Genomic DNA, 23,212 nt, shown 5'->3' on the forward strand with positions numbered 1-23,212 from the left:
ATATAGACGCAATATTTTCTGTGTTTTTGCAGGTTGCAACTTTTTGCCCAGAAATTTTATTTGATTTGCGGTAACTTTTAAAAATTCAGTTATGGACTTAACAGTTTTAGAGAATTAGTTGCTAAAAAGATTGGAAACCCATTACTGATGACCATTAGGTATGATGGTTAGCGTGTTCTCTAATGGGTCGGGAGACTGAGTTTTAATCTTGGTCGAATCATATGAAAAACTCTAAAAATTGTACGTGAAGCTTCATTGCTAAACATTCAGCATAAACGGCAAGAATCACGGGTAAGTGGAATAATTCAAGGGAAGAAGTGGCGTGCTCCCGTATATCGCAATACATAAATGAAAATGAAGCCTTTGAGTTGCCCTCGACTATAGATGATTACTTTACTTTTCAACAATGCTCATATCTTATGAATTTGACACTTACTGCTTTCGAAAGTCGTAAAAAACCTCTGCGTTTCATTCCCGCAACCTTCCTTGTTATAAGCAGTCACCGCCATCTTGTACCGGTGGAATGGCAGAAGATTTTCAATGGTGAATTCTCTATTCATATTTTCCACTTCATTCATCGTGATGTTGCCGCAAAGTTTTTTCCTACATACTTCTGGTAATGCAAAACTCTGAAAAAGAAGAATTTAAAAAATTGTATTTTATGGTTTAAAAAAAAAAGCACACAGAAAAACATTCGGAGAAAAAAAAAATGGAGTTTTGCGATTTTAAGTTTTGCAGTTCCATCGCATTTTTTATTTTTTTAATTCAGAAAATTTTACATCCTTCACTCTATAATAAAGAGCAAATATGTATTTAGTTATAAATAAATATATATCCTAACCATTACACAAAAGTCTGCCTGACAAGTTAGAGAAGTTAAGACGCAAATCTATTTCCATAACTGTTTCTTTGTTTTGTTTTGTTTTTTTCCTTTCTGCATTCGTTACCGATTTATATATATTTCCTTTCCTTTTCTTCTTCTCTATTTTTGTTTGTTAAATTTCTGGGTTCAGACGTGCGCGAGCCTTTTCTAGTCTCACACAAAAACACGCATTCACATCTCAAGCTATATTACTTGTCATATACATACGCGCACACAAACATACACGCGCACGTCTACACACGTACATATATTCACGTTCGCGTATATACACTCATATTCACGTGTATACACACACACGCTAACGTACACACATGTACTCACATACGCGCACACGTACGCACACATGGGCAACGTCACTTCCCCTTTCAAAGGAAATCCACACATGCGCAAAAGACCACCGGAAACAATTATAAAAGCAAGAGCAATAAGCAACATCTTTCTTTTCAAACCAGCTCTCGAGCTGAGAGGTTCGACGAACCAGCCGCCTCCCTTTTGGGAGGCGCGCGCCCGTGCACATCACGCCACTTGCTACCATGTGGGGCAAAAAGCTAACAAACAGTACGTACACCTTATACGTTTTCTCTCTCCATGAACTGGATTGACATTCTCACTCTTTCTCCCTCTATATATACAATTTGTCCCTGAGAATACCTTCGCGTAGCTGACTGCAACATGGCGCGCAGTTTAACTGATGTCAACCCTCTATCCTTTTCTTTGTCTACACGCTGGACTATCATTCTCATTTTCCACTACATTACTCACTTCTCTTCCCACGCGCGAACAAACGATAGTGACACGAACGTGAGATGAACACACATTTCCTTTTTTCTTCTATACTAACAGTCCCGCAACAAACGATGGTTATACCTGCGCGGACATGAACACGTGTTATACCTAAAACATTCATTCTTTCAACAGTAAATAAACGACATGTTTATCTTATCCAGCAATTGAGTTTTTGTTTCCTTCATTCCATTCGTTTCATTATTTTCTTTTGTAACCGGATTAGGATTTATATATTCTAGTCCTCTACAGACGTTTTATTTCTTATTTATTTCTATTGGTGATCCACGACTTCCTTCTTTCGATTTCTTTCACTATTAACGTCATCGTCAATTTCTAATGTCTACCTCCCAATAATCAAAGGAAGAAAATAAAAACAGCAAAGTCAACGGTTGGTGAATTCCCCTTTTTTTTTTCTTTAGGTCATCAGACTACATTTGCATTTTTCAACTCGCGATTGTTCAGTCCTATCTTATTGAAATGAAAATAAGCATTACAAGACTTTTAATGGAAAGCAAGCAGAAAATCTGATAACATATACGGAAAGAAATTCTTAACTCTAAATAAAATGTCAACAGCAGGTGTGTTTTCTTTAGATCATAAGAAATTATAATAGTAATTTATATATGAAAAAATAAATTAGAGACGTAATTCTATGACTTTATATAAATACGAGCGGTATTCGCCCAACGTTTTCCGTGTAGAGATGTATTGCTGGTCAGAAAGTTTCCGAGTTGAAAAAAAAATTAGATACTTTTTCCTGTTTAGAAACGGCGTTTAAATGTGAATTGGAATTTGTTAGCTAACGAGTCAATACAATGCTAAATATTTTTAAATAATCACAAAAATACTTGACTAGATATAACTACTACCAAGAGTTTCCCCACTCTCTATCTGTGCCTAAATCTAAACAAACATTTCACAAACACAACTTCTTTCCTAGAACTGCCCACCTGTGTAATACTGTCCCACTGACCTACTTCCCGGGCGGCTACAGTATGGAAGCCTCCAAGTCTAATGGAAACAAGTTCTTGTTGAACAGTTTCCTTAAATACAAAAACATCACCTTAGATCTGTTAACCCTTATCCTTGAGTGGCCTTTGGGCCTTGATAAGTGGTAACTCTCTTGCAAAAAAAGATTTAAAAAAGGATTTATTTACTCATTTAACAAATTAAAATCAACTTAGTTTCGAAGATATGCGTCTTCATCAGGCATGAAATAATTTTGCGTTTTTTTTTTCTTCCCTTATGTATTTAAATAAATAAATGTTAATTTTTCAAAAAAAAATTCCACGTTGTATTGGCTGCTTAATTTACAAATTCCAATTAAAATTTCCATAATGCTTACATATAGTAAAACATCCCTAATTTTTTTCTGTTTTCTAAAGAAACAAATAGTTTAAAATATATGCATTTAGTTTAATATAAACATTAATAATCTCTACTATTGTATATAAGGAACTGCGTGTGTGTGTGTGTGTGTGTGTGTGTGTGTGTGTGTGTGTGTGTGTGTGTGAGAGAGAGAGAGTGAGATAGTGAGATAGTGAGAGGGTGAGTGAGAGAGAGAGAGAGTTCATTCCCTATGGACTCAAAAACGGCTGGGACGATTTTTATGAAATTTCACACGAAAGTACTTTTCGTGCCTGGCAGTGTTTGTAGATAGGTTTTGCATTGGAATGTCTCTGATAAGTATTAATAATCAATAATCGAATAATCCAATAAGAGAATGAACAGGCGACTTTGACCAGAGTTAACAGCTTACAAAGCCTCACATCACAAATGTATTTGAGAAGTTTTATTATCAAAAGCCGAAAGGCCCGACATATAAAATCAACAATAGGTTCTTTAATATGACAGAGGCGCGTTCAGAATGAATGTTTTGGTTTAAAGCAGAATTGAGCCATAATACGTGACGTTTTTATTTTTAACTTAAATTCAAGCCGTGATCATTGCACAACCGGTAAGCCAGACACATAAAATCAACAGTAGGTTATTTGATTTGACAGGGATGTGTTCGAAAATAATATTTTTGTTTAGAACACAATTGGAGCATGATAATTGGCTTTTGCATTTTAAACTTTAATGCAAGCCATTATATATAAAAGGTAATTTTATAAAATCAGCAGTAGATTCTCTACAGTGCACTGTAGACTACAAGGCATTGTGAACTAAGCCACTGCAAGCAGCACCGCAGTTGGTTCCCAACTACAGCAGGCAATCAATCGATTTGATTGAAAATTGGGCGATTTCTCTAATTTCAATGACAATAAAATTATGGGAGTGTGAAACATTTGATGATCATTATTCAATCCCGGGCAACATCTGGTCTTCCTAATGCTTATATGGAATAAATATATAAAATTTTCTGTGCAACATTTATTTAATTAAGGAGTTATAATATAAAATAAAATTTTAAACTGTTCTTCGATTAATCGAGAATGCAAATGTACACATGTGTTTGTTAACTGATTCAAAGATTCATTTACGTAACTTCGATCCCATTATTATATGTTAATGATTGTATTGTAATCGAGATGGGCAACGGATAAGATAAATATAGTTTTCAAAATAACCATCCTATATGCACTCCGCAAAATATAATTGGTTTTGAAAGCTTTATATTGCCAATTAGAAAGTAATTTATAGTTTGAAATAAAGTTTAAAAACAACCGTCATATAATATTGTTTATTTGAAAACAAAACTTAAAAGTTCTAAACCAGATCATCAGTACTCAACAACTAGTCTACACACCAATCGAAAAGAAGTTATGGAAAAAATATTATGTTTCGCCAATATTGAACTCGCTATTTATCCAAATATATTTCTAAAATATTCATATACAACCATATAATGACAGCGGTAATTTACTTTTTCATATATTAATTAGTATTGTCATTTCTGATGGTATAAAAGAACAGATAACGTGGAGAATTTCTTTCTGAATTCATTTTAAGTTGGGCAAGTCTGAAATGTTATTTGTTTTCTTACTTCCTTGTAACATTGTCGTTGGCCAGGAAGTTTAAACTTGGTGTCTCTTCAAGGGCTCTTCTCGATCTGGTACGGCATTATCAGCTCTTAGAGAAAAGATAGCCAGATTCGCTTTCATGACTGAGTTAGTCGTCGGGGGTTTGAAGAATTTTGGGCGTCATTTATTCTCTCCAGACAATTATTTGGGACGTCATACTGGAAATCGAACACTTCTCAAAAAGGAGCTAACAACCATTTCATATAAAAATATAAAAATATATAATTTATTGATTTCGCCTTCAGAAAAAAAAAATTAAAAAACTCGAGAGCTGGTAATATAATCATCACAAATGGATGTAAACTACCAAATAAAGAATTATAACTATCTCTCTTTTCCCCTCTTCTCTTTCTCTCTATCTCTTACACACACACATACACGCAACAGTGGAGAGACAGAGAATGTACGTACCACAAGAGAAAGAAAGACACGAATACACATGTTGAAAAATATAGACAGAAAGAAAAAGAGTTAATGACTGGGTGTATTGTATTAAGCTTAACAAGCTCCGCTGTCATCAGCTTTAAACCTTAAATCATTGGGTTTGTTAAGATTCGCCTGTCATCTGGTTAGAGTTTGGTGATTTCTTACATTATAAACAATTTCATACTCTTGAAGTCGTTTGGTACACTGTTTAAATACTACTACATAATTAACTTGATTTACTTGCCTCCCCACAAATCCAGGTCAGGCATATGGTGAGGAAATTCAACACTAGCAAGAAGAGCAGCCATCCTTGTACCACATGTTCTCATAACTTGAAATTAGTTTTATTTGACTACAAAAGAGGATGTCTTTACTCACTAACTTTTGCGTCAGAACAATAAAATATCGGAAAGCAACCCCCTCTCTCTCTCTCTCTCTCTCTCTCTCTCTCTCTCTCTATCTCTCTCTCTCTCTTTCTCCCTCTCTCTCTCTCTCTCTCTCTCTCTCTCTTCAGCATGACCATAATCTCTGATACGGAGAAATCGCAGGGTCATATGAACCATGTAAGTTATCACAAATGGCATTTTTATAAGTTTTTTTTTAATGTAAGCATCTAATGAGTATGTGGCTAAATATGCAGCAATCACATAATTTCGTAGACTTGTTAGTCACAATACGAAACAATATTGTAATAGATACGTTTTGAAAGTAATAAATGACCAACTGAGAAAACTTGGTATTTGGAACTTGGAGAATTATTATATAACACTATATATTTATATATATATATATATATATATATATATATATATATATATATATATATATATATATATATATAACTTTTTTATAGAGAGGGGAATTACAAGGTGAGAATAAAGTTATGACGTCCAAATTACCGGGTTATTCTCCATGTTTGGGCCTTTACATCCGGTACAGTTGATGACTTTGGTTTGGCAGAACTTATCCGCAGTTGTCCTTATCAAATAGCCAAGAATATTCCCGTTCGTCTCCACTGGGGGCTGCAGAAAGATCTGAACATTTGTGGCGCTGCGATTCAGTATTGTGAAGTTCTTTACTGCCCCGGGAACTGAAAAATTAAAAAAAAAAAAAAGTTAAAGAAATCTTAAACAAGTGATAGAGTATCGCGTAGTGAAAGCGGTAACACTTTCAAATTGTATAAGAAGATTTTATTCGCATCATCATCATCATCATCATCATCATCATCATCATCATCATCATCATCAGTTTAATGTCTGTTTTACATGTTGGCATGTGTTGAATGCGTTTCGGAAATGGATTCCAAACTAATCTATTTTTATATATTTTTATAATTTTCTTAATATTTTTTTATTTTTTTATAAACTTGCTTCTCTACCTTCCAGTAGTAGAAAAAAAATTTTTGTTTATGAAAGGACCGAAAGGCAACGATCAGGAAATATATAGTTTCACCACTTCCGGTGCTTCCTCTAGGTGTGTTTGTGTACAAATTATTTATTTAAATCTGTTGATGTTAAAAAGTCGCCCGTCAGTTCTGTACATAATCCGAACTCCATAGGGAAGATGTTTGTCCGTGAGATGGAGGATAGCAGTAATGAAGATGGAGAACAGTGGACCACTTCCCATACCTAGGCAGCATCCTATCATCAAAAGCCAACATAGATGATGAAATACAACACCGTCTCAGCTGTGCCAGTGGGGCTTTCTCAAGGCTAAGGAAGAGAGTATTTGAGAACCGTGACCTTCTGACAAAGACCAAAATCATGGTATATAAAGCTGTCTTGCTGCCCACTCTTCTCTATGGATCGGAGACCTGGACCACATACAGGAGGCACGTAAAAACCCTGGATATGTACCACCAAAAATGCCTCCGAAAAATCCTCAGAATTAGTTGGAAGGACCGACGCACCAACACCAGCGTCCTTAGTGAGGCAGACATTCCCACTATCACTGCTACTGTTGCTCAACGCCAGCTCAGATGGACTGGTCATGTTGTCCGAATGCCGGATCTCCACCTCCCAAAACAGATTTTCTACTCTCAGCTTGTTGAGGGAAAGCGTGCTCAGGGTGGCCAAAAGATGAGGTATAAGGACAACATCAAAGCAAATCTAAAGCGGTTTCACATGGACCTTGAGACATGGGAGGACGTGGATGGGAGCAGGTTGGCATGGAGGTGCGCTGTCCACTAAGGTGCTGAGCTTTATAGTAGTGACCTAAATCAAGCTGCTGAGGATAAACGCAAGCACAGAAAGGAGAGATTATCAACCAGACACACCCAACCCCACCCCACCACCACTACCTTTATCTGCCCAAATTGCACAAGACAAATTGGGTCTAGGATTGGGCTCTATGCTCACCTGAGGACCCACAGAAGCCACAACGGAGGACAGTCTTACTCGGACACGAGTGACCGCCGATGATGATGATGATGATTTATTTAAATATTACACGTTACTATATATTTAAGAGATATACTGTGGTTTAATTTACATGATTTGAGGTTTTACTGTATAGAAGAAAACGCTACAATCCATCAAAAATTATCAGCGATTAATAAAATGAGGAGAAATCAAAGAGTTCACCGATCAACCAAAGAGTTCACCATCCCGTGAATTTGGTCAAGTGTTTCTTTTGAAGAAAGTACCAAGTTAATAAAGGCGAATTGTATAACTATGAATCCTAATCGTAACTAAGTATTATTGTAATGGGTTTATCTTAACAGTAAAAAGGCGAAAAATGTCAATGAAATCATAGAAGTTTTCTGAAATATACAACGTTTATTTAAATAAATATACAAGTAATTTTCATTTTTTGCTCTGATACTCTTGAGACCACACACACACACACACACACACACACACACATATATATATATATATATATATATATATATATATATATATATATATATTTCTGTAGAAATATATTTTCTTACAATATATATCAATCCTTATTTAAGAAGCTCAAGGAATAAATTATAAGATGGTCAACATCTTGAATTTTGGAATATAACTTTTTTGTCATTTATTCTCTCTCTATATATATATATACATTTTTGGAGGTACACAATTTATAAACAAATTTGAACATTAGCAGACATTTCTCTAGAGCTCTTTCGGCTATCATCTCATTACAAGAAAAATCGCTAGCAATGAAAATAATATTAATGGTGAAAATAAAGAGCAAGAGAGGGATCTTTATATATAGATATATAGCGAAACAAAATATTGATGCTGTTTGGGGGTACTAAATTGGTCTCTGTGATATCGGAGAAGTATAGTTTTTATAAAATTATGCAGGTAGATGTATAGTATATCTGTCATGGTGGGTTATATATATGTGGAGAACATGTGCGATTAAACTTTCAGGGAGGATATAGTTAATTGAGAGACGGTACTTATTTAATCATATATATTAATCGGTTATAGCTATAGAAGGGGTTTCCATGAAATAGGGGTTTATGCTATTTCAGTGTATTTTAGAAAGGGTATCTGTAATTATAACACTACTTAAAAGAAATATAAATTATTAGGAATGATAGATAGATAATAAATGTGAGGGGGTGAATTATAAGGGATAAAATATAGAAAGATATTTTTAAGTGAATAAGAGGATAAACAGACGGTAAAATAAGGGGATGAAAATACAAAGGATAAAAATATAGAGTAATAATAGTTAATATAATAAGTAATAAAGGTATAAGAAATAAAAAAGCTATTAGATATAGAGGAATAAAATAAGGGAATACAATGTATATAAAATGTAAGTACAAAAATATAAAGATATAAAGGGCCAAGTGAAAAAAAAGTAAAGGAATAAAATGAAAATATGACAACACAGAAATATACAGTGGGAGAAAGTTCTTGAAGTCCCAGGTTCTTGTTGAGTGCAAAGCTGTATCGGAATATTTTTTTAAACAAGTAAATAGAAGTTCCTCTGTGAGAAATACAGTCTGTCCAGTTTAAGTGGTAATTCAAAGAAACGTGTGGCGATTGGTGGTGGGAATTTTGCAATTTAATTAGGACTTATCAGTAATGTGAGATTATGTAGATTAAGCTACTAGCAAAAATGCCTTACGTGTGTTGTTGACTGAAATGACGAGAGCATCACTTAACTCTCCAATTCCATTTTCATAAACTGTCTGAATTCGGAAGATGTATGTAGAACCTGGATAGAAATAGAAAGGCAACAATACACATACATTGAATATTTTGTTAAACAATTTAGCTGTTTGAATCCACATTCATTGCAACTTTATTATACATGGCCTGACGCTAAGATATATGAAATATTTGTACAAATAAAATTAATTATACAATAATACAGCTGTATTTGTTATTGGGCTTCATTGAGTTTCATTAGATTAATATCTAGAAAACCAAAGCAATACAATAATGTATAAGGCTCTACAACTTGTTTTAGTAAATACAAACATAGGAAAGATTAGCTTTGAAACCTTTTTAAAAATACTCTTACATAAAACAAGAAGGGTTACTTTCTGAGAAGTCAATAAGTTTAATATTAATAAAGAAAATTATATAATACATACATACATACATACATACATACATACATATATATATATATATGTATATATATGTATATATGTATATGTATATAAATATGTATATGTATACATATATATATATATATATATATATATATATATATCTGTGTGTGTAATTAAATAAATTCAAATGTAGTGAAGTAAAATTTCAATATATTTTTATATATTATAAGTATAATTATGTAAACAGGCTTATATAATTTCACTTGTATGTTGAGCTCCGTTACAACAACTTAAGTTGGTCGGAAATCCACGCAGATGATTTGCTTATAGTATTGAAGGCTTTGTGTAGAACCAACCTTACTTTTTGGCACAACTGCTAATCATTGTCGGTGTAAAAACTGCCACAACCTGGAATGTTCTACGTCGTTACACAGTAATACAGCGCCTAGACTTCCCCAATGGTCACTCATCTGGTACTAGCCAGGCTGACCATTGGTTAACTTCAGCAAGAACGGGTGTGCCAACATGATTATGCCGTATATAATATTTCTCTCGGTAAATTGATCATGCACTATTCATATAATAATGTGTATATATAATCAAATTTATTGTTAAAAAACAGCCACGTGCCATAAGCCATATAAAAAGACAGAATGTTTGTCCAAGATAACTTTAAATCTGGATCTGATAGCCATCGTCCGGGCCATTTCCAGCGTGCTGTTTCATGTGACGGAAATACAGACTGATTTTCATTCAGTTTACAATGTTGGTGTGGTGTCTAGCACAACTTTGCATTCGAGAAGGAAGCATCATTCATTTGAAAAATGCTAGGGTTGCTGGAGGATTAGGTTTGGTGACTTAAACCTGCAATAAAACCAGTTCATTTGTTATGACGAACTCCGGAGCATCTCCCAGATGTATTTTATGATATGAAATTTTACAAGAAAAAAAGGAATATGACAGTAACATGAAGAAATGCATTTTGACTATTTGGTTGTGTTTTTCTAAGGATAAGGTGATGGAGGCATAAGAAAATAGATGATATAGGTAAAAACGTCTGGAGGCTTGTCTAAGAGAGAGAGATAGAGAGAAAGAGAGAGAGAGAGAGAAAGAGAGAGAGAAAGAGAGAGATTTTAAGGGAGATCAATAATAAGCAAAAATTGGAATTACTTTTTAATGGAAGGAATGACAAGAGGGAAGTGTGGGTTATAAACACTTTTATTTCACCATAGACATTTGGAACTCAAGCAGATTCCAACATTCAAATTCTTCAGTCTGACATTTTCAGGTAACATGAAGTGGAATATACCAGGCTAGAAAACTTCTCACACCTACTAGCATTCTATATCTTTATAAAGCCACGATTCACCCGTGAATAAAGTATTGATGCCATATCTGGGATCATGTACCAATCAATTGTCTCTCTCTCTCTTCTCTTCTGCTACATTTATGAAAAAGCTGCTCTGAGCACTCTTTCTTGCTTTGAGGAGTATAAATTTGACTTTACAATCTAAATGCAATCTGAAAGAAAAAGACATAAACTTCCGTGTTCACTATTTTCCAATAAGAGCCACTGTCAACAAACGTAAGTGTCAGCTGACTTCCTCTGAGAAATCAGTGCTAAACAAACTTCATCACAACCATCAAACGGATTCCATATTTAGACATGATAGCTTCAATAGAAGAAGCAGTCCTGAATAAATTCAAGATGTAAGAAACATGATCTCTGCTATTTTATTATTGGAATCCTTTGAGATGAGTAATTTATATATCTATTTGTTTATTTGCCGATTGTTATCCTCCTCATTATCATCATAATAGGTGTTGTTTCATGACGTTTCTACCAACGATTCCTTTGGCCATCATCAGGTGGTAAACCACGACAAGATAGGAATGCTGAGTCTCTTAACTGTATTCTCAGTAATTACTGTCTTCCATAGTTGTTGTCGTCTCACTACTTTTTGGTCAACTAATCTTCTGACCGGCTTTGGATAGGATTTAAACTATCTTCAGACAATGCTTACCTGGAACTGTAGAGATTCAACGCCTCTATCTACTGCGTCATGGACCCCGTGAGACAATAACTATGGAAGCCAGTAATTACTGTTAAGAAACAACATTCCTATCCCGTCGCGGTTAACCACCTGACGAAGTTGACCAAAACCTTGTGAAACAACAACTATAAAGATGAGGATAACAGTTCGTATATAAATAAATGATCTCTGCTGTTCTTTACAGCCTCTTTTTCACAGATGAGACATTGTTAGTTATTTATACTGATTTGTTATTTTTGTGGAAGTGCTCGAATTAGCTGTAATCTCTGGCAAAACATTCACAATAAAATTTTATCCTACTACCACAGAACTTTCCTTTCTTTGTACATGTATCTAGAATCAGGCAAAATTTCCATAAAGAGAGTTTCTTTCCAAAAGATTGCCATCTGCAGAGAATATTATCATGCAACTGCTTCTTTACAGACTACAACATGATTGTTTTAAAATGTAATGCCAACAAATACTTGGTTATAAACCATCCTCATAAGTAATTATTTTCAATCATCTCATTATATATTCATCAATAAACCATCCTCATAAGTAATTATTTTCAATCATCTCATTATATATTCATCAATAAACCATCCTCATAAGTAATTATTTTCAATCATCTCATTATATATTCATCAATAAACCATCCTCATAAGTAATTATTTTCAATCATCTCATTATATATTCATCAATAAACCATCCTCATAAGTAATTATTTTCAATCATCTCATTATATATTCATCAATAAACCATCCTCATAAGTAATTATTTTCAATCATCTCATTATATATTCATCAATAAACCATCCTCATAAGTAATTATTTTCAATCATCTCATTATATATTCATCAATAAACCATCATCATAAGTAATTATTTTCAATCATCTCATTATATATTCATCAATAAACCATCCTCATAAGTAATTATTTTCAATCATCTCATTATATATTCATCAATAAACCATCCTCATAAGTAATTATTTTCAATCATCTCATTATATATTCATCAATAAACCATCCTCATAAGTAATTATTTTCAATCATCTCATTATATATTCATCAATAAACCATCCTCATAAGTAATTATTTTCAATCATCTCATTATATATTCATCAATAAACCATCCTCATAAGTAATTATTTTCAATCATCTCATTATATATTCATCAATAAACCATCCTCATAAGTAATATTTTCAATCATCTCATTATATATTCATCAATAAACCATCATCATAAGTAATTATTTTCAATCATCTCATTATATATTCATCAATAAACCATCCTCATAAGTAATTATTTTCAATCATCTCATTATATATTCATCAATAAACCATCCTCATAAGTAATATTTTCAATCATCTCATTATATATTCATCAATAAACCATCCTCATAAGTAATTATTTTCAATCATCTCATTATATATTCATCAATAAACCATCCTCATAAGTAATATTTTCAATCATCTCATTATATATTCATCAATAAACCATCCTCATAAGTAATTATTTTCAATCATCTCATTATATATTCATCAATAAACCATCCTCATAAGTAATATTTTCAATCATCTCATTATATATTCATCAATAAACCATCCTCATAAGTAATTATTTTCAATCATCTCATTATATATTCATCAATAAACCATCCTCATAAGTAATATTTTCAATCATCTCATTATATATTCATCAATAAACCATCCTCATAAGTAATATTTTCAATCATCTCATTATATATTCATCAATAAACCATCCTCATAAGTAATATTTTCAATCATCTCATTATATATTCATCAATAAACCATCCTCATAAGTAATTATTTTCAATCATCTCATTATATATTCATCAATAAACCATCCTCATAAGTAATATTTTCAATCATCTCATTATATATTCATCAATAAACCATCCTCATAAGTAATTATTTTCAATCATCTCATTATATATTCATCAATAAACCATCTTCATAAGTAATATTTTCAATCATCTCATTATATATTCATCAATAAACCATCCTCATAAGTAATTATTTTCAATCATCTCATTATATATTCATCAATAAACCATCCTCATAAGTAATATTTTCAATCATCTCATTATATATTCATCAATAAACCATCCTCATAAGTAATATTTTCAATCATCTCATTATATATTCATCAATAAACCATCCTCATAAGTAATATTTTCAATCATCTCATTATATATTCATCAATAAACCATCCTCATAAGTAATTATTTTCAATCATCTCATTATATATTCATCAATAAACCATCCTCATAAGTAATTATTTTCAATCATCTCATTATATATTCATCAATAAACCATCTTCATAAGTAATATTTTCAATCATCTCATTATATATTCATCAATAAACCATCCTCATAAGTAATTATTTTCAATCATCTCATTATATATTCATCAATAAACCATCCTCATAAGTAATATTTTCAATCATCTCATTATATATTCATCAATAAACCATCCTCATAAGTAATATTTTCAATCATCTCATTATATATTCATCAATAAACCATCCTCATAAGTAATTATTTTCAATCATCTCATTATATATTCATCAATAAACCATCCTCATAAGTAATTATTTTCAATCATCTCATTATATATTCATCAATAAACCATCCTCATAAGTAATATTTTCAATCATCTCATTATATATTCATCAATAAACCAACTATCTATCCATCTCAGTGATGCTTATTGTTGCTCTTAGTTTTGATAAGTAGTAATTCATTAATGAAAAAAATCTTTATTCTGAGAGAGGAAAATATTTGTTTGTACAGGGCACCTATTTTCGGGTCACATTCACATCGTAGAATTGATTCTTTAATAATCAGAAAGGAAAAGTTATAATTAATAATGGTGATATGTTTAAGTAATAACAATATGCATAAAATAAATTACAATGTTCAAAAGATTTTGCACCGATCTAATAGATCTAAATGACTTCCAGAATTAAATGGAAACTTCGATATTCGTAGCTTCATTATAAATAACAAAATTACTTCTCTTTGATTACAGATGTAGAAATCATTTTCATGATATTAATAATAATATTAGGTTGGTGCAAAAATAATGTCGTTTTTTATACATAGTTGAACATGAAAAACGACATTATTTTTGCACCAACTTAATATTTTTATAAGAAATGAAGAGGAGGCTTTATAATAATGCATAATAAAAACAAAAACAAAGAAAATAATTTATTTCACTTTCGGTAGACACAAAAATATTCCCTTGATAATTTTTTTTCTGATTAAAATAAGAATTAAACTATGGGCACGTAAATAAGAACACAAAATAGAACAACGTCCGTGCATGAAGTATTGTTGTCACATGTGAACTGGTGCATCTACAACTAGTCTCCCTCACTTAGACAGGGCCCTCAAAAAGTCTCCAAAAGGTCTCGCACTATCACGCAAACTCGAAGCATAGTCCCATCGCCGCAATGTTCATCCCTGTGTCTGTTTTGCAAGCATTTTAGTAGAATGTACTCTGATGAACTTTAAGTCATTGTACCTCTTCGGCATAAATATTCTTGACTAACTCAACAGGTAGCAAAATCCCACGTCTTTACTGCAGAGATCTGTAGATGTTGGAAAGTTTGCTCTAATATGTTGTACTCTGGAAATGTTAGACTTTGGAATTCTCTCCCAGTCTCATGCTTCTCTGACTGTATTGACATGCAATGCAATGTGAAGAAACATCTCGCTGCTCAACTCCCTACATAGTCTTTTTATGAATATGGTATAAAATAGTAGTCTCTTACTTCCAAGTGATTATATGCCTTATTTGGGGCGAATAAGAGTAAAAAAAAAGGAACAGATGTCCACATCCAATTTCAAATGACATCAAAAATGAAATGCAATTTTTATTCCATATTTGATATTATTTGATAGAATGTTTCTCAGATGTTCAAGAGAATTTATTCAGCAGCAGGGGCTTTTCACAGACAGATAAATAAACATATACACCTTAGAGAAGGTAATTGTCTTACGCATATTATTTGGATTCTTCGGACTACTGTTCTCATCGTCAGTGTTATTTTCACAACATTTCAGTCGATGTTATCTTCAACCTTCTTCAGTTGCGTCTTGTCAAACTCGAGAATCCTTCTGTCAAACTCGGGAATCTACATGGAAGTTTGAACAGAACCCTTTATTTAATCCACGTAGATGTTTTAAGTAATTCGCAATTGTATTCTTAGTATTGACAACACTAAGAATTGAACTTTTGGCCACTAAGATCCGTGGCGTAGTGGATAAGGTACTTGGTAAAATTCCGTTGTTAAATCTTATAAAATGTAAAAACAAAATTAAGAATAAAATAAGAGAATATGATGTCATGGATCGAGCGCATGAGGACATGGTGTTCCTCATTCAGTCCTGGGCAACGATGTACCTTCATGTAATAGAATAAAATTCTGGAGATTGAAGGTTCAATCTTTAGTGAGGGCGACACTCAAAATACAATTACAAATTACTTAGGACTTCTACCTAGTACGGCATAATCTCATTGACACACCAGTTCCCATTAAATCTCCGAAGTTAAGCAATGTTGTACATGGTCAGTACTAAATGGGTGATGATTTGGGACTTCCAGGTGCTGTATGTGCTCTCCGTTTATCTCGGCGTCGTTTCCAGTCGTCCTGGCCTACCCTTGCCACTGGATCCGAACACTGCCGATTCAGGAGAGGTGTGGTTGGAGATTGTGCAACCTTTGCCTCACAATTGCCCATACAGGGGTATCTTTTGTCTTTTGAGACCAAACAGAGGCATCAATCAATCAAGTCTACCTAGTGATGGCGGATGAAACGAGAGCATGCTACACCGTTTATTAAATAAAGGGTTCCACTCGAAATTCCTTGCACATTCCCGAGCTCAACAGAAAAATTCTCGAGTTTGGCAAGATACATTTGAAGAAGGTAGAAGGTTACATGGACTGAATCGTTTTGAAAATACCTTTCAAGAAGATGAGAACAGTAGTCCGAAGAATCCAAATATTATTAATAATCAATCCGCATCTCAAAAATTCAGAAACGTGTCTTACCTTCACGAACAACAGTAATGTATTCTGGAGTCCTATGAATCTTTTCCACAGCGTTTCCACTGCCATTCATATGTACTTTATAGCCAACGATAGGGCAGCCACTCTCTCTGAGTTCTTCCCATGTTATGCGCAGGATGTTAAGATGAACCTTGTAATCAAATTTTCCTGGTGGGAGAATAGTGCAGAGGATCATAGAGAGAGAGAGGGAGGTGTCATATATTTAAGGAGTGATGAAAAGATTGAAACAGACAGAGGGTAAAAACGGGTGTGCTTTAATGAAGTTAAATCTTTCAAGGGTGATTCCCAACAATGGATTGGAATTTAAAAACTACACATACGATGTGAAGGGAGAAGATGAACAAATAAACCAAAGGAGAAAATTCTTAATCTATTTTGTATTCATCAGCAACTCAGTTTATGTCTGTTTAAAAAAAATACTGTTTTTAATATTGAATTCTGAAGCATGAAAAAGATAAAGGGAAATCAAAATCTCATTTTTATTATTTTCGTCTTTTTAGTTTCAAGTTTAGTTTTTCTATTTTTTTTTTTTTTTGCATTAAAGTGATAGTTTGTGATGGATTTGAAATGTAATTATTTGGTTGGCAACGTTTTTTTTTTGTTTGTAATTTTGTAATCCATTGTTTTTTATGTTTTGTTGTTTGTTTGTTTGTTTTTTGGGGTTTTTTTTTTCAAATTTTAGATTATATTTTTTTCAGAATTCTATTTGATCTTGGACACTATTTTTCTTAGTTTATTCAAGTTAATTTCTGTTTATTTTTTAATTATTAACAGTTAAAACATAACGTTAAACACTTTCTTTTGCTTTTATTAATTTTTTTCTTTTTTATTCGTTATTTCTATTAACAAGGTGTTGAATATCTTGTAGAACATTAGAAAGAAGTAATTAACAAGGGAGAATAATTCACTATTAATTACTGAGTTGTTATTTCTTATTAGATCTTTTCAATTTAGATTTCAAAACATCATAGGAACTTAATTTCTAAACAATCTATATGTTCTCCATAATTATGAACTCATCCACTCATTATTAAGACCGGGAGAATATTCTCCCAGCGTTAGCAAGCAAGCTATGCACAAATCGTGCATACTTGGCAGTCGGACTGACGTATAACCACACTCTTTATTTTTGTGTTTGCTTTCTGTTCAACATATCTTACTTCCAGACTCTTATGTGACCACAACACTATATAATAAAGTAAGCTAAATAAGTAAAGTAATAAAGTAAAGTAATATTTTCTCTTATTTCATCTGTTGGAAATTTATATGACCATATATCGAATCGTATTCTTGAATAATAGAATGCGATATTTGAATAGGAGACAAACAAACATTACATGAAAACATGGTTTTCGCCCAAATACTTACTCAGTTTTAGGTGACTTGAATCATACTTAAATTATACATTACACTTTTGCCTATATCATTCGTACGTACAATTGTATTTATACATAAAACACAAAGTGCAATTCAGAGAATTAATGAGTTTGGCTACTTTGTGTGCAGATTTTATAAAACTGCTTTTAATAAATAATAACATGGTGTTTGTTTTGATTACTTTTTAGATGAGAATGGTAAGTTGTATTATTGGCATTTATCAAACTACTATGGTCATCTTGGTCGTTGCTTTCAGTGTAATCTTTGACCTTCTTTCGGACATCACTTCGGCACTTGGGAATCTGTCAAATATGCTGCCAAATTTAACAGAAGGATTCCCAACTGCATCTGAAGAAGTTAAGCTGAAATGTTGTAAACATATCATCATCATCATCATCATCATCATCATCGTAACCACCACAACCACCACCACCACCACCACCACCACCACCACCACCACCACCACCACCACCACCATCATCATCATCATCATCATCATCATCATCATCATCATCGTAACCACCACCACCACCACCACCACCACCACCACCACCATCATCATCATCATCATCGGTTTAACATCAGAAAGATGCCAATAATAGTACGAAGCATCCAAATAGTTGTATTGTTTCAAATTTTTTAGTTTTTTTTTTTAATTTACGATGCATAACCTCGTTTAAATTATGTTTAAAGAAACGAAATAACTGCATTTTTATTGATTGTCTCGTTTGTTTAACTCGTTAAAATAAATAAGTTGTCTATTTCATAGTTGAGAACATTCTGCATCAGAGGTGTACTGTATTTCGATCAAGCACCTCCGGGCTTAAGTAACACTAACGTCATTTATTTTTAAATACTCTTATACATATATCGATTAAACTCGCCAAAATATGTGCATGTGAAAACATATTTGTTACAGAGTAACACCCATCAAATATTTCATCCCTGTAATCGTTCATAAATTTTTAAACCCTTTTTGCAATCAAATGATATAAACTTTAATCTTTGCCTGACTTGAATGTTACACAGTCTTTGCTTTATTAGCATTCAATGATAAACAGATCAGCATACGACATGAAAAATAGTCAATAATCCTGACACACTCCTCTTCTTACTTACACTGTCTTTCTTAGTTATTCAGTTTAAGAAAAGTCTAGGAAATGCTTTGATATACATTATCCCACAGACAAGTATTTCCGAGGTTGAGGTTCAGTTACTATTGAAGCACATTTGGAATCAAACATTTTACTGAAGAAACGATGACAAGAGTGCCCCTGCATATCATTGAATACTAATAAACAAAGGCTTTTGGATATTCATGATGAAACTTGGTATACAAATCAGTCATAGTATTTTGTATAAAATATGGTTGATTTGCTGAAATATTTACAAATTTTATTGACGATTAGTGACATGTTGGATGAAAGGTGACCCTGTAATGACGGCAATGAAAATTTCTCGCCTCAAATATAAATATATACAAGATAATCATGTTTGAATATTTGTGAAGTTATCTTACGTTTCTGTTTTGTCACAAACGTGATCTTTGTTGGCTGACTCTTCCACACATCACGAGTCTGCCATGCAGACATGGAATATTTTCTGCCAGCACATAATTTCTCCAGTAGCATTTTGCAGCCTTCGCCATCTTCATGAATTCTGGTATGGTTACTGAGTTCTTCATTTATGTGCAAGTTTCTGCAGATGACCCCATTTTCTTTGACGGCAAACTCAATGAAATTGTTTCCGATTCTTGAAATGTTCAAATGAGGTGCCAGAGGAACTTTAAAAAAGAAATATAGATTTAATGCAGTCTCATATTTTATTAAAACTTATTTCAAAAGAAAAGTAACATGATCAATATCATTTTTAAATAGTCAATCAACAACAAAAAATTAGGGCACATTTATTGATACTTGTTTGCCATGATATTGGTAGATTAAAGTAACGTAGGAGTTTGGATTTGAGACATTGGACAATCTATATCTATATATCTATAAAAGTGAACGTGTCTGTGTATCTGTCTGTGTGTCTGTGTGTCTGTCTGTGTACATTTCCCTAAGCAATAATTCTGTCAATTTTTAGTCTACAGACTCGATATTTGATATACAGGGTACTGAGATTTGGAAAAATCGATCCGATCGGGTGTTGGCCAGAAATTTGGCTGTTAAAGGGGTCAAAGCTCAACAATTTGATCTTTGAGAACTCTATCAAACTCCTCCGACAATTTTGGGTCTAAACACTTGAAATTTTAGATAAAGGTTCCTTGGACATGGATCTAACGTAATAACTTGATTAGAGCCCAAAAGAATAAATGTCAAGGGGTCATAATAGGGGTTAAAGTTAAAAAAATTGACCGTTTTTGTTTGTTTTTGTTTCTTTTTTTTTTCTTTTTTTTGCTCAGCATACACCTCCAAACACTCGGGCTACGCCGGGCACTCATGCTAGTTGTTTCATAAAAATAAATTTTAAACCTCTGCTCAGATCATAATCTGTTGACAATCTGGGACTGGGATGAAGCGCTTTACAATTGTGGTATGACTATTAGAATAAAAATGAAGGGAATTTTCTGAAGAAAAATAAATTTTAAACATTTGGGTATTCTGCATTATAGCCAAAAGTTGAACGGAGGGTCTCACGTTATGCGTTAAATTCTAGCATATAGAATAGACATTACAAGTTTATATAGTTTTAAAAAAACGCTAAACAAGAAAAAACAAAGATTTTTTGGCGATGTGTATGAAAAAAAGGTTTGTGATAATCATTTCAAATCTCAGGTAAAATCATATTCTACTTACATTCTGTTACACAGAGACTGAGCAGATTTCCATTTGGGTTAGTCCATTAGAATAAAAATATTGTGATTCTTTCATGGAATTAAATTTTAAGGTTTTATTATTTATTTTACACTGTATTATAACTATGACGAGGAGGAAATCTCATGTCGCACCTTAATTTCTTGTGGATACAGCCAACATCAACCATAAGTTTACAACTTTTCATTATCAATAACACTTTTAAAGAAATAATAAAGAAGAAAAACAAAACGAAGACTTCATTTGACAATGTTTAAGTGTCATATGCTCGTTTGCAGTGTTATTAATTGGAATTATGGAAGCGTTTAAATTTAAGACAAATATACAGTTGTTTGTGATAATCATTTTAAATCTCTGTTGGCAGTTTGGGCAGGGACTAGGACGGTGTCAATTGGTTAATTCACTAAACTAAAAATGGAAGGAATTTCTGGGAAAAGAAATTTTAAAGTGTTAAGATTTTGACATTCTACATATATTAAATAACAAATATTTTTTTTGCAGATACAGTAGATATTGAAATTTACATTGTCAATAGAACACCAAGCAAGAAAAGCACGAACGCAGTTTTGGTACTTTGTATGTGTTATTATGTATCTGTCCAGTAATAATGTTTTTCTTTTTAGAATAATATAGGTATTTTTATTTGGGAACTGTAAACAGATAATATCATAAATACACTAAGATTTTGCTTGGTCATATCTGCTACGTCCACAACAAGCAATGCCAGCACCTATGACATAAGATAATTTTGTGAAGCGAGGAAAAGGGTCAGCATGAAGATCAAAGGCAAGCTGGCTCGAACTGGTTTCTAACAAAATAAAGGATCTCTCGTTAATTCATCTCAAACGTAGCAATACTTATAATAAAGTGAATGCTAACAAGGAAAGCAGATACCGGAATTTTGATTTAAACAAAGTTTATAATAATATAAATGGATATAAAATATAAGAATGTGTGCATCTTGATTTGTGATGTAGATTCGTGAGGATAGGTGATCCCTCAGTGTTTGCCCTTAACTGTTTATTAGATCGTGATTTGTGATTGAAATATGATCAATAGGGATTGATGATGAGCAAAACGAATTGACAATTTGTATATGGCAGGTTGGAATCTTATGAATTCCACAGAAACGCTTTCACTTAGGAACGTTGGCAATCTTTACGTGGTCCTTCGTGTAAGTACCTGATGTTTTTCTAGAAATAATTCTAACTAGAAAGATATCAGCAAAACGAATGTCAGCAATGATCTTCTGATTCATTCGAAATGAATGAATGAATGATTCTCAACAACAATATCAACAACAACAGCAGCAGCAGCAGCAACATTATCAACCAAAATTGCACCTTTAACTCTTATTTGAACAATATCCAGATTATAAAGAACCTCGACAACTAGTGTAAATGCCATTTTCTAATATATAAAAGGCAAAATGGGCTCGCGTGTACGTGTATGTCCGCCCGGGTAGTATCTGTTCTATAATTAGTCCTTGGTCAATGTAGGGGAAACCCTTCATACTGAGAGAATTACTATTTATATGGATATTGCCAGAAAGGAAGTTTTTTTTTGGGGGGGGGGGCGTAGCTGTTTTTCCCCACACATTAAATAACGAACTTTGTGGCAGGTTTAAAAGCAATGGCATTTCTGCAAATCATCTTTTTGGTTGAAATCGCTAAATTTGAACACATAAAACTTCCGGTCGCGTTATATAGTAGGCGTAAGACATCAGGTTTTCTTTTACTTTATGTTCTGCCTTCGCGTCACGGGTTCAAACCTACCTGACTACTACCACTTAATTTTTTGTACTCAACACACACCTCCAAACACCCGGGCAATGCTGGGAACCTTCGCTAGCAATCATTGAATTCAACCAAAGTAATTAACCTACCTGTGTAATTCTCGAACTTGATCTCTTCCCCTTCTAACTTTTCCGTGACAATTCTTACAGAGAACTTGTACAAAGTTCCTGGGGTTAAGGAAACGATTTGGAATTCCGTCAGTGGTGTGAAAAAGATTTCTCTATAGTTTGCAATTTGGTCAGAGGTTATTTCGATCCTATACATTTGACCTGATGGCAAGGATGCAAGTGATAAGCTCAGAGTGTGTTCACTAGACGATTTTATGCGAATATCTTCAGGAGTCGGTAATACTGAAAAATAAAGATTCAGTCATTTGTTATTTCACAAGAAAAAAAGTATAAAAAAATATTTTAATCAGAAAACATAACGAAAACAATTACATGCATTTCATTTCGTAAC

General features: G+C 32.9%; 1 protein-coding gene across 3 annotated transcripts in view; it reads right to left on the reverse strand.

The window, feature by feature from the left end:
• The window catches only part of LOC145292050 (receptor-type tyrosine-protein phosphatase H-like), a 337,274-nt gene that overhangs the window by 211,421 nt on the left and 102,641 nt on the right, over window positions 1–23,212 (reverse strand). For all 3 annotated transcript variants that reach the window (XR_013869540.1, XM_080138077.1, XM_080138078.1), the window contains exons 3-8: window positions 22,843–23,103; window positions 19,661–19,924; window positions 16,747–16,911; window positions 9,196–9,285; window positions 6,018–6,208; window positions 437–629 (exon numbers count right to left, since the gene is read on the reverse strand). Coding sequence is in view for 2 of the 3 variants with exons in the window: in XM_080138077.1 (XP_079994203.1) it covers window positions 437–629; window positions 6,018–6,208; window positions 9,196–9,285; window positions 16,747–16,911; window positions 19,661–19,924; window positions 22,843–23,103 (1,164 nt within the window). In the remaining variant the exon portion in view is untranslated. The remainder of the gene's footprint in view (window positions 1–436; window positions 630–6,017; window positions 6,209–9,195; window positions 9,286–16,746; window positions 16,912–19,660; window positions 19,925–22,842; window positions 23,104–23,212) is intronic.

This window comes from Euprymna scolopes, chromosome 13 (assembly GCF_053919585.1).
Source record: "Euprymna scolopes isolate OS-2025 chromosome 13, ASM5391958v1, whole genome shotgun sequence".
Lineage (NCBI taxonomy): Eukaryota > Metazoa > Mollusca > Cephalopoda > Sepiida > Sepiolidae > Euprymna > Euprymna scolopes.